The 16,095-nt window shown below is 44.4% G+C and overlaps 1 protein-coding gene across 2 annotated transcripts in view; it reads left to right on the top strand.

Moving 5' to 3' along the window:
• CHD2 (chromodomain helicase DNA binding protein 2) overlaps window positions 1-16,095 on the top strand; it is a 70,873-nt gene that overhangs the window by 50,803 nt on the left and 3,975 nt on the right. The window contains exons 22-36 of one of the 2 annotated variants that reach the window (XM_070953546.1): window positions 1,902-2,050; window positions 2,595-2,691; window positions 2,845-2,937; window positions 4,141-4,314; window positions 6,167-6,342; window positions 7,329-7,370; window positions 7,597-7,736; window positions 8,548-8,686; window positions 9,765-9,915; window positions 10,225-10,347; window positions 11,055-11,183; window positions 13,147-13,287; window positions 14,156-14,334; window positions 14,937-15,036; window positions 15,417-15,624. In XM_070953546.1, the coding sequence (XP_070809647.1) occupies window positions 1,902-2,050; window positions 2,595-2,691; window positions 2,845-2,937; window positions 4,141-4,314; window positions 6,167-6,342; window positions 7,329-7,370; window positions 7,597-7,736; window positions 8,548-8,686; window positions 9,765-9,915; window positions 10,225-10,347; window positions 11,055-11,183; window positions 13,147-13,287; window positions 14,156-14,334; window positions 14,937-15,036; window positions 15,417-15,624 (2,041 nt within the window). The remainder of the gene's footprint in view (window positions 1-1,901; window positions 2,051-2,594; window positions 2,692-2,844; window positions 2,938-4,140; window positions 4,315-6,166; window positions 6,343-7,328; window positions 7,371-7,596; window positions 7,737-8,547; window positions 8,687-9,764; window positions 9,916-10,224; window positions 10,348-11,054; window positions 11,184-13,146; window positions 13,288-14,155; window positions 14,335-14,936; window positions 15,037-15,416; window positions 15,625-16,095) is intronic. The other variant, XM_070953547.1, reaches the window with a different exon arrangement.

Consider the following 16,095-nt stretch of genomic DNA (forward strand, 5'->3'; position numbering starts at 1 on the left):
GACTTCAGTTCCTAGCAAGGGGGATTGGGGATTCTGGGAGCTAACACTCAGGGCATCTGAAAGGAGTCAGAAATTGGGAAATTTAGTTAACGGTCAGATGGTAGCAGTCTGGAAATTAATTCCTTCCCAGTTGCTTTGTCTTCTCTGGCTACAAGAGAGAAATTAATTTCCAGGCAGTGTTCTGCCCCAGCTACGGACCCCAAAGAACGTGGCACACACAAAGTCTGTACAAACCTTAGTTTACTAAATTAAATCAGTCTTTTTCAAACAAAGGCTGTTAATTAACTTTCTTAACAGCCTACAAGAATCCAAAGAATAAATAATCATAATCTTACTATGGTTGGCAGAAAGCCCAGAAGCAATTTGCAGAGAACTAAGATCCAGACACGAAGGAGAATGAACAAAGTTGTTCCCTACAATTGCTTCAGTCAGTGTTCCTCCTTAAATAGGCTAAGGGAGTGGCCAGTTAGCCCCAAGCCTTACTCTCGAGGAGATCTCCTCCTGAGGAGCCACTCCTGCCTTTTGGTAGCTCTGCGCACCCGTGCATCGAGAAGAAGCTCCTCCTCTTCTTCCTCTTCACTTATGGGAGCTTCTGGAGGTTCTGAAGGCCCTGCTGAATCCCCGTCTCTGGCACCACATCTTCTCCAGCCTCCTCATTGTCTGACTCAAGTGCTAGCTGCACAGACTGCTGGCGCAGCACCACATCAGCCTCCTCGCTGTTGGAATCAGCTACTAGCTGCACAGGCCGCTGACGGGCCACAACAGGCAGGGACCATGTTTTCCCGAAAATAAGACCCTGTCTTATATTTTTTTGAACCCTGAAATAAGTGCTTGGCCTTATTGCCATGCACTCAAAAGCCCAATTGGCCTTATTATCAGGGGATGTCTTATTTTGGGGAAAACAGGGTACTATCTGGCTGTTAACTAGATTACCCTATTCTTTCAAATCCCCTGAACGTTGCAAGGGCTAAGTATTATGATTATTTATTCAATTTTTATCCTGCCTTTATTACTTTTATAATTAGCTGCAGGCAGTGAACATACTTAATACTCCTCCTTTTTTTCCTACAACAACCCTGTGAGGTTGGTTGGGCTAAGAAGGAGTGACTGGCCCCAAGTCATCCAGCTGGCTTTCATGCCTAAGGCGGGACTAGAAATCCAGTCTGCTGGTTTCTAGGCCAACATCTGAAGCATCGACCAGATTGACTGTCTGCCATGTCAGCGGCTGTTCCTTCACTGAGAAATGGGATTTAGAACTTGGAACCCGGGGATGAAGGCAGTAGGGGAAGGGGGCTTCCTATTGGTCTGCTTGAGTAGCCCCCACCGGTTGAGCTTCACTTATTACTAAGGATTGTGGGAACTGAGCAGTTTGAATTTGGCCAAATTGTGGAGCAGGCATACTTTACGTGTGGCTCTTTGTCAGTTGGCCCAGTTCAGGATTTCAAGTTTTCAGATCCTGTCTTTCCGTATTGGATAGGCTGGCAAAGAAAATTCTAATTATTCTTTTCATTGTTTTTGAAATAGTGAACATCAAGGTTTAATAATAGAGGGAATTTGGGGTTGGATGGTGGTGGAGGGGTGGTTCATAGTTAGATATTAGGAAGTTCTCCTAAAGGGGCTGCCTTGGTAAACATGGCTGAAAATGAGACATTTACTTCCCCAAAGGTAAATAATCCTGGTGGGATAACTTCTACTTTTGTTGTAAGGTATTAGAAGCCAGTAGCTTTAGGTTTGCAGCATGTTGGTTCTTGATACCTGTCCCTTCCTGGTCCTTTAAAAAGGTCAGGTGAGTCATTGAACTAGGGACAGATCCAAGAAAGATTTCTGCGCCTCACCTTGGCTGCACCAGGGATAAAAAAGCTACCTATATAGCTATTTCACGCATCCCCTGGATTCTGCAGGTAAATATCTATCGCTTGGTTACAAAGGGAACAGTGGAAGAGGAGATTATAGAAAGAGCGAAGAAGAAGATGGTGCTGGACCATCTCGTGATACAACGAATGGATACCACAGGCCGGACAGTTTTGGACAACAGCTCTGATAGATCGAAGTAAGGAGATGGGACTTCTGGTCTGCTGATCAAGATGGCTGTTATGTGGCACCATTTGAATGTTAATCTGTTAAGGTGATAAGATTTAGTCTTAATTGAGCTGAACTGTTCAGTGGGAAGGGATCCTCTCTACCAGTAGATTCTGGAACTTTCCTCAGTTTAGCAGGCAATACAGACCAAGTGATTAGCATCAATCCCTGTTTTGAAAGTTTGACGAGATAAAGTGAGCTGGTTGTATTTGTCAGCCAAACGTGGTCATTGATACCTAAACACATGTTTTATGCTAAGGTTGCTAACTGTCTTTTTTTTTTAAAGACAGACAATTCATTTGTAACATTGACTGATTTTAAAAAGACAAAAAGAATGATTTTAGCTACTTGGAATTGCAAATTGCCAAGTTTCCTCAGCTCAAAGGAGATTAGGAGTTGGATTGGACTCCTTATTAATGGATAAGTAGTACAAGGAAATAGATTATTTGAGATCTGGAAAAGTGAGCTAAGATATGGTCCAAGGACTTGTAAACTGGAAACTTTTTTTTCTCTAGTTCCAACCCATTCAACAAGGAGGAACTGACCGCCATCTTGAAGTTTGGAGCTGAAGACCTTTTTAAAGAAGCGGAAGGGGAAGAATCTGAACCGCAGGTGAGTTTTCTGAAACATATTTCATCTCCTTGGGATGTCATTTGAAATTGGCAGAGATTTAACTCAAGCAAATTCATTTCCGTATCAGAAGGACAATATTAAATATCTCATATTGGTGTGTGTCTGATTACACTTTTCCCCCCCTGCTTCCAGGAAATGGACATTGAGGAAATCTTACGCCTGGCTGAGACACGAGAGAATGAACCATCCACAAGTGCAACAGATGAACTGCTTTCACAGTTTAAGGTACAGGCCCAGAAAAGGCGCATCAAAGGTTTCAGAATTCAGAATAGTATTATCAATGCAATTAAAGGGAATGGCGTGATGGCCTAGAGGTGAAGACACTCGCCTCTCACTCAGAAGGATGAGAGTTCAATCCTAGGTGGCAATTTAAAAAATGCTCAAATATTGCCATCCAATAAGCTACACATTGGGTGGCAATAAACTGTAAGTGACAGAAGAGGAAATATGAAGTGCCTTCATATCCATAAATCTTACTTAAGTATAATTGAAATGGAGACACAGTGAGACAAAGTTCTTCTACCCCAGATCTTGGGGGGACCCACAGCTAACAAAGTCAACACGTTGTTTAGTTAGAAATCTGAAATTAACAGCTCAGATTTTTGGATCTTCTGGAAACAGCTCCAGTTAAACAACTGAAGAGCTAGCTGAGATAGGAAGATTCCTGTACAACCATTTTGAGGAGGAAATCTCAGGGCTGGAAGGAGTTTCTAAGGCCATGATCATTAATGGAGGAAGAGGAGGAAGGAGAGGGGGAGAGAAGAAGGGAAAAGGGAAGAAGAAGAAGAAGAAGAAGAAGAAGAAGAAGAAGAAGAAGAAGAAGAAGAAGAAGAAGAAGAAGAAGAAGAAGAAGAAGAAGAAGAAGAAGAAGAAATAGCATTTAGACTTATATACCACTTCACAGTGCTTTATAGCCCTCTCTAAGCAGTCAGCATATTGGCCCCAACAATCTGGGTCCTCATTTACCGACCTTAAGAAGGATGGAAAGCTGAGTCAACCTTGAGCCTAGTGAGACTCAACCTGCTGGCAGTCAGCAGAAATAGCCCACAGTACTGCATTCTAACCACTGTGCCACCATGGCAGAAGCAGCAGAAGCATCTCCATTGGCCAATTTGTCTCTGGTGCATAAGCTCGCAGTGCGCATACAAACAATAAGATACCAGTAGGAGAAGCTAGTAGGAAAGATGAGAAGGATAATAGCAATGCAGCCTTACTACTTGGATAAATGCCCTTAGACACAAGACAGTTGTGTGGTCATTAGGTGTTCAGCAGAGTGATGGCAGGAGGGAAAAAGCTGTTTTTGTTTCTAGTTGTTTTGGCAAGCAGTGCCTTTATAGCGGCGCCCCAAGGGAAGGAGTTGAAACAGTTTACGTCCAGGATGTGTTATGGAAGCCCGGTATAGAAAGCCTTGTTGTGTCATCTTCTCAGGTAGCAAACTTTGCTACAACAGAAGAGGAAGAAGCCGAGGCGGAAGAGAAATCTCAGAAGGAGTGGGAAAACATCATTCCTGAGGAACAGAGGAAGAAAGTGGAAGAAGAGGAGCGGCAGAAGGAACTCGAGGAGATATACATGCTGCCAAGGATTCGCAGCTCAGCCAAAAAGGTAGTTTTATGTAGTGTAAGACCCATAACAGGAGTCATCACACCTCATCCTGCGTGGGGGAAAAAAAAACCCTTCAAAACAATAGCAGTGGATGGAGGACTTTCAGATATAGATGGTTCTGTTGGAGATACAATAGATCAGTGATGGCTAACCTTTTTGCCATCGAATGCCAGGAGCGGGGAGAGGGAGGGGGTCGCATGCACGCGTGCCCAAACCCGTAATTCTATGTGCCCCACCCCCGCGCATGCATATGTGACCCCTCCCCCCCGTTGCTGGCATGCGATAACACGGTGGGCCCAGTAGGCCTGTTTTTTTCTCTCCCCAGGCTCCAGAGCCTTTCTAGGAGCTTGGGGAGGGTGAAAATGGCCTTCTCCATCCCCCCCCCAGATAGCTAAACATCTATTGCCGTGATGGTGGGCCTTCTGGGCCCACCAAAAGTTGACAAACGAGCCGTTTCCGGGCTCCGGAGGCCTCCGAGGGAGTGGGGAAGGTTGTTTTCGCCCTCCCCAATCTCCTAGAAAGGCTCTGGAGCCTGGGGAGAGAAAAAAACGGGCCTTCCCCACCACCACCCGAGGTGCTCCAGAGGCAGGAAGCAGCCTGTTTCCCTGCTTCCAGTGGGCCCAGAAGGCCTACCATCATAGCAATAGATGTTTAGCTTTGCAGAAGGGTAAATTCACACTTTGGTTGGTATTGAGAAACACACAGCATGTTCCTGGGGACCCACAGGCTCAAGGCTATGGGTGGCATTGCGAAACTCCAGCTTTGTTCCTTAGATCTCCCATCCCTTCATTGAGCATTGAGTGTTCGGGGTGCAAAGTCCAGGTGGTTCCTGACTTACGACCACAATTGAGCCCAGAAATTCATGTCGCCGAAGTGAGAAATTTGTCAAGGGAGCCCTGCCTCATTTTACGACTTTTCTTGCTACATTTGTTGAGTGAATCACCACAGTGAAGTTAGTCACACGGTTGTTAAGTGAATCTTGCTTCCCTATTGCCTCTGCTCGTCAGAAGGGTCACAAAAGGGGAACCCCGAGACACTGCAACCATCCTAAGTACATGTCAGTTGCCACACATCTGAATGTAGGTCACATGGCCAAGAGGATGCTGCAACGGTGATTAGGGTGAAAAAGGGCCCTAAGTCCCTTTTCAGTGGCCTTGTAGCTTTGAACAGTCACTAAACGGACTGTTGTAAATCGAGAACCATTTGGCGTTAACAGCCTCTGGCAAAGAGGATCTCTCTGAGCCTGGTCTTTCTTTCTTTCTTTCTTTCTTTCTTTCTTTCTTTCTTTCTTTCTTTCTTTCTTTCTTTCTTTCTTTCTTTCAAGTTTTTTCAGTTTTATTTAAAAATGGTTGGAGGAAATGCTACATAAATCTATAGAATTAAAACCAGAGTTTTTCCTATTGGGTATTTTGCCAGAGAGATATAGTAAATAAGATGTGTATTTAATAATACATGTAATAACAGCAGCAAAAATTGTATTTGCACAAAATTGGAAGGCAGAAAAAATCCCGTCAGAAGGTGAAGTAATAAAAAAGATTTTTAGAATGTGTGGAAATGAATAGATTAACCTTAAGAATAAAAGATAGAGAGGAATCGATGTGTATTTAATAATACATGTAATAACAGCAGCAAGAATTGTATTTGCACAAAATTGGAAGACAGAAAAAATTCCGTCAGAAGGTGAAGTAATAAAGATTTTTAGAATGTGCAGAAATGAATAGATTAACCTTAAGAATAAAAGATAGAGAGGAATCGATGTATTTCAGGACGTGGGGAAGATTTTATGAGTGGTTAGAAAAGAAATAGAAATAAAAAATGATAGATAAGCCTCTCCTTTCTCTGGCCCTGACAGGCTCAGGCCAACGACAGCGAGTCGGATGTTGAAATAAAGAGAAAACTCCAGAGGTCTTCTGGGTCGGATACCGAGACAGAGGATTCTGATGACGACAAAAGGCCGAAACGCAGAGGACGGCCTCGCAGTGTTCGGAAGGACACAGTGGAAGGATTTACAGACACTGAAATCAGAAGGTTGGCACCTGGGGAGAAAGCCAGGGATTCTTCTGGATTGGTTTTTCATCATTTGCCAGAGCTAAGATGAACTGGAAAAGGTGGGAGGGATGCCCAGCCTACCTCCCAGAGACGTATAAATATGGTGGGATATAAATATGGTGGGATGAAAGGAGGGGAGATTACTCCAGCCATCTTGAGCGTCCAGAGCAAAGGAAGAAAATATTGTAAGAAAACTTCTGCAGCCTTCCTTGGTTTGTAAATATTGGGCGACTTGAGAGTTGTACTCGGGGCATATCTGGAGGGGATTAAATTTAGGAGGGATGGGACCAGGGGTGAAATGTAAAATTTGTTATTACCGGTTCTGTGGGTGTGGCTTGGTGGGGGAGTATAATGTGACTGGGTGGGTGTGGCCAACTTTTTTTTTTTAACTCTTCAAAGCATTCAAAGCAAAAGAGGTTTTTTAAAAAATGCTTTGAAAAGCCTCTGGCGATCAGGCAACTCAGCTGGGATCATCAGAGAGGCTTTATAAAAAATGCTTTGAAAAGCCTCTCTGCCGATCAGGCAACTCAGCTGTGATCGTCAGAGACTTTTCAAAGCATTTTTTTTACCACTTCTTCGGCCAAGAGGTTGCAGAAAAAAATGCTTTGAAAAGCCTCTGACGATCCCAGCTGAGCCGCGCGATCATCAGAGCCTTTTTTTTTTAACTTTTAAAAGCATTTTTTTTGTCGGAAGAGATTGTAGAAAAAATGCTTTTAAGAGTAAAAAAAAAAAAGCCTCTGATGATTGTGCGGCTCAACTGGACATGAGAAGGGGGGGGTGCAGAGATTTTTGCTACCGGTTCTCCGGACCACCCGCTTCCATCGCTACCGGATCGGGCGATCCAGTCCGAACCGGGAGCATTTCACCCCTGGATGGGACCAGAACCACAAGCGGGAGGGGGGGAAATGGAGGCCTTTAGCAAACCTCTCTTAACATTTGTTGCTCTTCCTGTTTAAATTCCACAGATTTATCAAGGCATACAAGAAGTTTGGTGTTCCTTTGGAACGGTGAGTGACAGATTACAGAGAACGTGCAGTCCACCAAATTATAATTGTAATTTGCTTTCACACTGTGATTTTTTATTTTTAATCGTTTTTCTGGTAACTTATTCTAAGTCCGTCCATATTCTGGAAGTGCTTTAAAATAATGTCCGATTGGTGGGTGTGTTGAGGGAGGGAGAGTCAAACGTTTGCTATAGAGCACCTTTTATTACATTCCATCTCCTTTTTTCAGACTGGAATGCCTCGCTCGGGATGCCGAACTGGTAGAGAAATCGGTAGCTGATCTGAAACGCTTGGCAGAACTTCTCCATAACAGCTGTGCTTCAGCCATGCAGGAGTATGAGGAGCACCTGAAGGAGAACCCAACTGAAAGTGAGGAAAGGGGCTTTCTGTGATGGGAAAAGGTTGGTGGTCAACTCAGGGACCTGGCTCAGAATCCAGGGTTAGGAGCCTGTGACGCTAGATAAAGAAAATTGGCACCATATGAGGAATTCATGCTTAAGGAGACCTGAACCCTGCAACTATGTTGTTTACACAATTGGTTCGGTATTTGCTTAATCGATCTTCCCCAATGATTTCTCAGTTTCCATTTTTTTCACTTCCCATCAAGCTAACCTAGGAAAATGTCTATGGAGATTCTCAGTCATCCAGGTCATGGTTGTCCCAAAGGTGCTTTTTCAAGAGGCAACTGGACATGTAGAGACAGTGAGAGATAAGATGGAATCACAACAAAGCTTGACAGTTGGGAATAGTGGTCTTTTTAAAAAATATATATATATACTGTATATTGTCAACTTGGAAGTGGGGAGAAAGAAAAGGATGCAAAAACTTGTCCTCCTTTTCCAAAATCACTGTCAGGTGCAAAGGATCAGGACTATAGGTTAAGTTGCAGCACAGAAGATTTATTCAAGCCGATATGCAAGAATCTAGTCAAATAAAGTTGATTACTAAATTGTCACCTGATAAGGGTTAATAGAATTCAAGAGAGGCTGACTTGTGGCCATGCAAGGATTCTAAACTGATAACACGTTTAACTCAACTCTCCCCACTTCTGCCTGCTCTTCTCCTACAATAACAGGCTGGTAAAACGGGAACATGTTAAAGTTTCAGGTGCTGAATGCACTTTAAATGTGATTCCCAACCCACCCCATCTGATGGTGACTGTGTGGCTCCTTTTATTCAGGTAAAGGACCAGGGAAGAGAAAGGGACCCACAATTAAGATCTCGGGAGTCCAGGTGAACGTAAAAGCAATTATTCAGCACGAAGAGGAGTTTGCAATGCTCCATCAGACCATTCCCAGTGACCCAGTGGAGAGGACAAGGTAAGCACAACCATCTAAGACAGGCACAAGTGTGCGAGCCATGAGTAGTCAAAAGAAGAAGAAAACACAGGTTTTTTGGGGGTGGGTGGACTTACATGTTGCTCTTAAATAAAATAAACCCTTAGGCCAGTGATGGCTAACCTTTTCCGGACTGAGTGCCCAAAGCGCACATGCATGAATGTGCGCGCAAGCGCCCAAACCTCCAAAATGCAATGCGTGCACGGCCCCCACGCCTTTGAACTATGTTGCTGGAGAAGACTCCTGCAAGTCCCTTGGACTGCAAGGCTATCCAATCGGTCAGTCCTAGAGGAGATCAACCCTGACTGCTCTTTAGGAGGCTAGAACCTGAAGAGGAAACTCAAATGCTTTGGCCACCTAATGAGAAGGAAGGACTCACTGGAGAAGAGCCTAATGCTGGGAAAGATGGAGGGCAAAAGAAGAAGGGGACAGCAGAGAACAAGGTGGCTGGATGGAGTCATTGAAGCAGTTGGCGTGAGCTTAAATGGACTCCAGAGGATGGTAGAGGACAGGAAGGCCTGGAGGAACGTTGTCCATGGGGTTGCGTTGGGTTGGACACGACTTCGCAATGAACAACAACAAAGACATTTGTTCAGAATGGTATAGGGTCTGCTGCTTCAGCAGGGAATTGGACTAGATGACCTCCAAGGTCCCTTCCAACTTCATTATTCTATTAGATACTTCCGGCCATCTTGGTTCCTCATCTTCTCCAGGGAGAAGATAATTTAGGGGAGAGGAAAGACTCCCTTCAAGGCCAACTCTGTGTGGCCTTTTTCTTCAACTAGGTCTTAATAGCTGATTCTCATATGAATTTGGTCCTTTCTTAGAGCAATTAAGGAATGGTCCTTCGGTCAGTTTAGGTGAAACTTATGTTAGCTAGTGAGAAGAGGTTTAAGAGAGACAATTTCACCTGTGGGTGCATATCCACACTTTCACACACACCTCTAACTTTGCCTTTCTTTTGTCTTATCTGGTTGTGTTGTAGAACTTTATTGACGAAGGGACACCTCGCGTGGGATCGCTTGTCATCTTTCGCTTGTCCTCTGCTCCAATTTTGCAGGTTCCGTCTGAACTGCCGTGTCAAATCTGCCCATTTCGATGTAGACTGGGGAGTGGAAGAGGACTCTTGCTTGCTGCGGGGGATTTACGAGCACGGATGTGGGAACTGGGAGCTCATCAAGTCAGACCCAGAACTGAACCTCACCGACAAGGTACAAGGAACTTCACACAGGGGTCAATGTTTTACAGATGCAACCCCAAATTAATAACGCTTGAAAAAAGAACTTCTGCAGGAAGCGGTGGCATCGGATGCGGAGATTACTGGTTCTGCAGCTTGACAAGCAATGTTTTTTTGCGTTGATTTTATGCATAAAACAGAACCGGTTTGCTCTCCTGGTTAAGGCACCAAGCTAGAAATCGGGAGACTGTGAGTTCTAGTCCTGCCTTGGGCACAAAGCCAGCTGGATGATTCTAAACAAGTCCCTCTCTTTTATGTTTATTCCTTCTCCACCCATCCCCAGATTTTACCAGTTGAGACAGATAAAAAGCCACAGGGGAAGCAGCTTCAGGCGCGAGTAGATTATCTGATGAAACTTATCCAAAGAGACACGAAGAGGAAGGAGAACCTCAACAAGACAGAGGAGGTCAGTTCCGCCATCGAGCAAGCTCCGTTTGATCGAGTGGACCTTGTTTCTGCTATGCGTGTTTGGGAATTTAGCACATGCCAAACTCAAGTTTCCAGTCTTTGTGGTGGAAAATATGGACATAGGAAGGAAGGGGCTAAAGTAAAGAAACTGGCAGGGGCTCTTTTATCAGCCTTCCCCAATCTTGATATACACACAAGCACACAAACAACATACACCGAGCAGGGTGGTTATAGCATGAGTGAACCACGGGGGTGCCCAAAGCTGTGGATGCTGCTGCTTTCTGGATCATTTGACGTTTCTAGTTGCCTTCAAGGGCAACCCACTGGGGAGCACATTGCAGTAGTCCAAATGGGAAGCAACTAGGACTTGAGTGACCATGAAGGGGGCCTCCCTGTCCATGAACAGGCACAATTAATGCATAAATCAAATCCATGCAAAGGCCCCAATTGTCACAGCTGCCCTCTGCTCCCTGGGAAGAAGCTACCGGTGCAGGAGGGCAAGTGGTGCATCATCTCTGTCCGTGAGAAAACTACCCCATTGAGGTATAAAGATGGTCACTCTCCAGAGCCCCAGAAATACTGCAGGGAGCTGGGTGACTCTATACAGGAAAGGGTTTGCACAAGTAAAGATAGGGTCCACCAAATTGACTAGCAAGGAGGGTTTTCTGATCCTCTGTTCCCTCGTGGGCTGTTCTTCTGACCTAGGACAAGGCCAAAAGTGTGAAGCCCCGAATCCGGAAAGAAAACAAACCCCCCAAAATCAAGGAGGAGCCGGGAAATGAAGCCTCTTCTCCACAGCCTCCAGAGAACCAGTCAGTAGAAGGACAGAAGAAGGTAAGCATGAATACTGAGGAACCAGGACTTCCTGGTGGAGAGAATGGTGGACAAAAATTTAAGGTCTCTATCATTTTGGGAATGCCACCTTAGCCAGGGGCTACAGTTCAGAAAAATCCCAGACTGATGGAGCCCTTTTGTTGAGACCTGCTGGGATCCTTGCTGGGATCCTTGTATCCACATTTTTGCCCCCACCCCCAAGGAGGATGGGGTATGTAAGAATGCCCTGAAAATGGAGGAGTAGAAAGAATACTAGGTTAAGCAGCCAATCAAAGGCCAAAAAAACAAAGATAAAGCAGCCAGGCCAAAGCCACGAAAAGAAGGTTAAGCAGTCAGACAAAAGCCCAGAAATCAAAGCTCAGCAGCCATCCAAAAACCAGGAACAGGAAGAAAAACAGGATGAAATGGAACAGGTAGCTACTGGTGTTAACCTGTCTTGGTGGCCATGCCATTGCTGATTTTAACCAAGGTTCACTTATGTGTGTTGGTAACTTGGCTGTGTAGTTATGTGAATAATTTAACCTTGGTTAAAATCAACTTCGTATTATGGGTAGAACTTCCTTTTTATCTTCATTCTTTAGGCCTTTGGGCCAGGGTGAATGCTTTGGCTGTCCTTGTTAGAACTGGGAAGCTAAGCAGGATTGAGTAGGGATAACTGGGTGGAAGAGTATCAAGAACTCCCCAGATTGTGGTTTTGGCTGAGAAATCTAAGAAACATCTCAGAAGAAGACAAACCAAATCATAGCCAATTGTGAGACTTTGTAACTACCTGGCTTGCCCACAATTTGCAATTGGCTATAATTGAACATGTATTGAACGATGCTTTATCTGGCTTCCTAGGCTCTCCCGAACAGTGTCTCAAATACTCTATATTTCCTGACTTCGAATAATGTTATTTTGGTCTTGCCCACCTCTGAGAAATCAGCAGACTGCATAGGAAGATAAAATTTCCACGCAGCTGAGCTTCAGATTTGTTTTCAGGAAGATTTCTCGTTCTTCAGTGATCATTGCATAAGTGATCCCAGGGCTGAAAAAAGTTGTTGGGTTGACACGTTTTTTAAAAAATCCAAAAGCTTTTCCCACCCAAAATAGGAAGAAAAGGTTGGAGCGAGTTTTGAGAGTTGGCTAACTGTCTTTCAAAACTGTCCACCAGGCCTGTGAACGGTGGATGCTTTTCTGCTAAAGAGGAATGGAAAAGGGTACATGATAGTATTTCTGTCCATTATTTTACATCTCTGGCCATTCAGAATAGAAAAACAAAAAGCTAAAAACAATTCATTTGTAGGTACGTGTCCTAAATCAGTCACAATCTGAAGATTACATCTCTTTTAGAAAGTAAAATGCATATTTCTTGGTTTTATTCATGAGAGGGTTGTGGATGCCATTCGTTTAGGGAGTCCATTATCATAAAAATGGGTCACAATGGCTCAGCGGTTAAAGACGCTGGGTTTGTCAGCTGGATGGCTGACAGCCTGGGTTCGAGACCCGAGTTCCCCATAATGGGTGAGCTCCCGTTACTTGGCTCAGCTCCTCTGCCCACCTAGCAGTTCGAAAGCATGTAAATGTGAGTAGATGAAGAAGTACCACTTTGGTGGGAAGGTAACAGCCTTCCATGTGCCTTTGGCATATGCTTCCATGCTGGCCACATGACCACGGAAATTGTTTTCGGACAATGCTGCCTCTCTTGGCCAAAAAGGGGGATGAGCACCGTCTCCTAGAGTCAGCCCTGACTAGACAGAGTAAATCTTTACCTGTACTTATTATCATAAAGATGGAGAGCCCTATTTGAAGGGGCAAAGGAATCACCTGGAAATTCCAGGTAGTTCCAGGTAATGCAAGTTTCTCACCACCCTTGGGTTTTTTTGCGGTGGTTGGGTGTCTTCCATTTGCCTATTGGCACATCTGTGACTTTCCATCCTGTGCTGTTTCATGAGGGATGCTATCTCCTCTACTCTTTTCACAGCCCAAAGGCGCCGAGGCGAAACCCGGAAACAAAGGGAAGAAACCTCTGGGTCAGGGTCCTGTCCATATTACGGCAGGAAGTGAGCCTGTCCCCATCGAAGAAGAGGAAGAGGATGATTTAGACCATGCAACCTTCACCATTGTGAGTCTTCTCTAGGAACACAATGGGGAAAAGTCAAAGAGTCAAAGGATCACTGACTCCAAAAAATTTCTCTTTGACTCAGTGAGGCAGCAGCTATTTAGTTACGAAATCAGCTTACCTCTTCTTTAATTAAGTTTCAATGAAAGATAAAATACAAACTTAACCAACCCCAAAAGATTTAAAAATAGGGAATGGGAGTCAAAGGGGGGGAAGTGGAAAAATGAGAAGAATTGTGGGGGAGGGAAGGATACAAAAAAAGACTTCAGACTTTCTTCAAGTCAGAAACAAATAAACAGGTAGACTTGCAACCACAATCGAGCCCAGAATTTATGTTTGTAAAGTGGGAAATTAGCCAACTGAGTTTTGCCCCAGTTTTACGACCTTTCTTGTTACAGCTGTTAAGTGAGTCACTGCAGTTGTTAAATTAGTAAAATGATTGTTAAGTGAATCTGGCTTCCCCTTTGACAGAAGGTCGCAAAGGACACTAATACCGTCATATTCTGGATCGAAACAAAAATATCATTCCTTCACTTTAATGAATTCACCTAAAAAAAGATGGGAAATCTCTTGCACGGTCTCCAAGATTTTATGGCTTCCCCAGACGAGTTTTAAATTCCATCCTGAAATTTGGGATAGTTTTCACTTCCTTGATCTTGCCCAGCAAACGGTCTTGATACCATGTGGCTCCAGATGTTTCTTTGAAGATTTCTATGGTTGTCATTTTGGAAGGGTGCCCACAGCAGATCCCCTCCCCCAAATTCAAATGGGCCCCTAGCCTCAAAAGGTTGCCTCAGTCGGGGTCTTCCTTTCCTCCGCCTTCCTTCTGATGTGCCACTAATGCAGAGCTTTGCTTTTTCTGTCTCCCAAGTGCAAAGAGCTGATGAGGCCAGTAAAAAAGTCCTTGAAGCAGCTAGATAAGCCGGAAAGAGGACTTACAGACCAAGACCAGCTGGAGCAAACTCGGAGTTGCCTGCTTAAGATAGGAGACCACATTGCTGAATGTTTGAAAATCCACAATGAACAGGAAGTTCTTAATGTATGGAGAAGGTAATTTGCCTGCCCACCAAATCTTCAATCTTTCTCTCTCTCCCTCCCTCCCTCTCTTGTCCTGATGTTGCAGTCAGACTTGTGGGTCAGGATTCTTTTTGAGTTTGGAGATGTAGGGGAAGAAGAGGCAGAACCTGGGGATGGAGTTAAAAGAGGAATCAGCCTACAATTTCTACATAGCCACAAGCAAACTAAGTCCAATTCCTGCTGAAATGCTACAAAGGAGATGCAGGCTCCAATTTTTGAATTGTGTTGAATTCCCCTATGTGGAAATATGTTAGAGTGTTAAAAAGAAAATCCACATTTTTGTCCATACCCCTAGAAAACCACCATAGAGGCATTCGCAGTAGTAAAGAGAGGTAGCAGACTGGGTCCTGCCATGCTTAGAGCAAAATCTGCAGACTTTATCTTGGGAGTCTTCATGACTTAAGTTTGAAGCAAGACATTTTTAGAAGCAGAGGGGGTGTCAGAGGGGATTTTGGGAGCCCAGAAGAAAACATCTCTCCATCACTGCTTGTTTGGGGCATCTCTTTCCTCTTTCCTGGGCTTTTGTCCCAGTTCCTAAAAAGAGAAAATTAAACTAACTGTTCACCTTCTTTCAGGAATCTATGGGTATTTGTCTCCAAGTTTACCGAATTTAACGCCAAGAAATTACATAAGATATACAAGATGGCTAACAAAAAGAGATCCCGGGAACAGGAGGTAAGAACAGAGGGGTGTGGGTATGCTTCTGTTGTGCGATAGAATGGAAGGGATACAAATATAAATAAAGAGAAGGAAGGACAGGGAACATCTTGTGCAAAAGAAAACCTCAGGAATTAGGGTCCCTGGGGAGCCAAAAGGGGCTGGCCTAGCAAACCTTGATGATGAAGACATCTTTGGTCACAAATGAAGAGTCATGGGGTGGAAAGCCTTAAAACTTTCACTTTTCTTTCTGTTTGTTTGTTTAATCCTTTTCTCTAGAAGAGGCTCTCCAATATTCTTCAGCAACCTCCCTTCTCCCCAGCCCCTGCTTTATGAGACCCAAGTCATTGTCACTGTTGGCGTTTTGAGTTTTCTGACCATGTTGTCTTTCTGCTCAGCATGAACATAAGAAGAAGGAAGAGACAACGAGTGGCAAGCGGCTTCGTCCAGAAACTCCTGGGCCCAGTCGAGATATTCCGATGTCTCCTGTCCCCCATAGCCCTCATGGTCAAAAGCTGCAGCAGCCATCTCCCCACCCTTCCCAGATGCATGGACATCCGCGAGAGAATTACAACCAGCCGAATAGAAGGCATTTCAGCCACACAGGTGAGAGATTTTCAGGCCTGACCCAACTTGGACATTTAGGAAAGAAAGACTCTTGTCTCCATTTGCAGTTGAGTTGCATTTAGTAAAAGGTCTGCTTTTACTAAAGCCAAGTGGTTACAGCATAAGCAAAGCTAGATCTGGGATTCCTTCATACACCCAGTAATTTTCCCTTTCTTTTCCCTGGTCATCCTTTTTAGTGTCCAATGTGAGTCAAATTAGTTGTTTTGGTAACAATTCCCAAAGTTTGGTGCCTCTTTGGTGGGCATTTGCATTCCTTTCCCATGCCTGTGACCTTGGATCATTCAACCGTTGTCTCTGGTTGGCACTTCTGCTTCCTGTCATCCCCCTTCCTATATCCCTCCATCCCCCTCCCCATATTTTATGGCAGGCTGCCACCAAAGCGAAGCAGGGCTGAAGCGGTGTGATGGCAGATCTGACAAGAGATCTTCTTGAAAACCAGAGAAGCTCTTC

The sequence above is a fragment of the Pituophis catenifer genome, unplaced genomic scaffold (genome assembly GCF_029215685.1).
Source record: "Pituophis catenifer annectens isolate HBS135680 unplaced genomic scaffold, rPitCat1.0.hap2 SCAF_14, whole genome shotgun sequence".
Taxonomy (NCBI): domain Eukaryota; kingdom Metazoa; phylum Chordata; class Lepidosauria; order Squamata; family Colubridae; genus Pituophis; species Pituophis catenifer.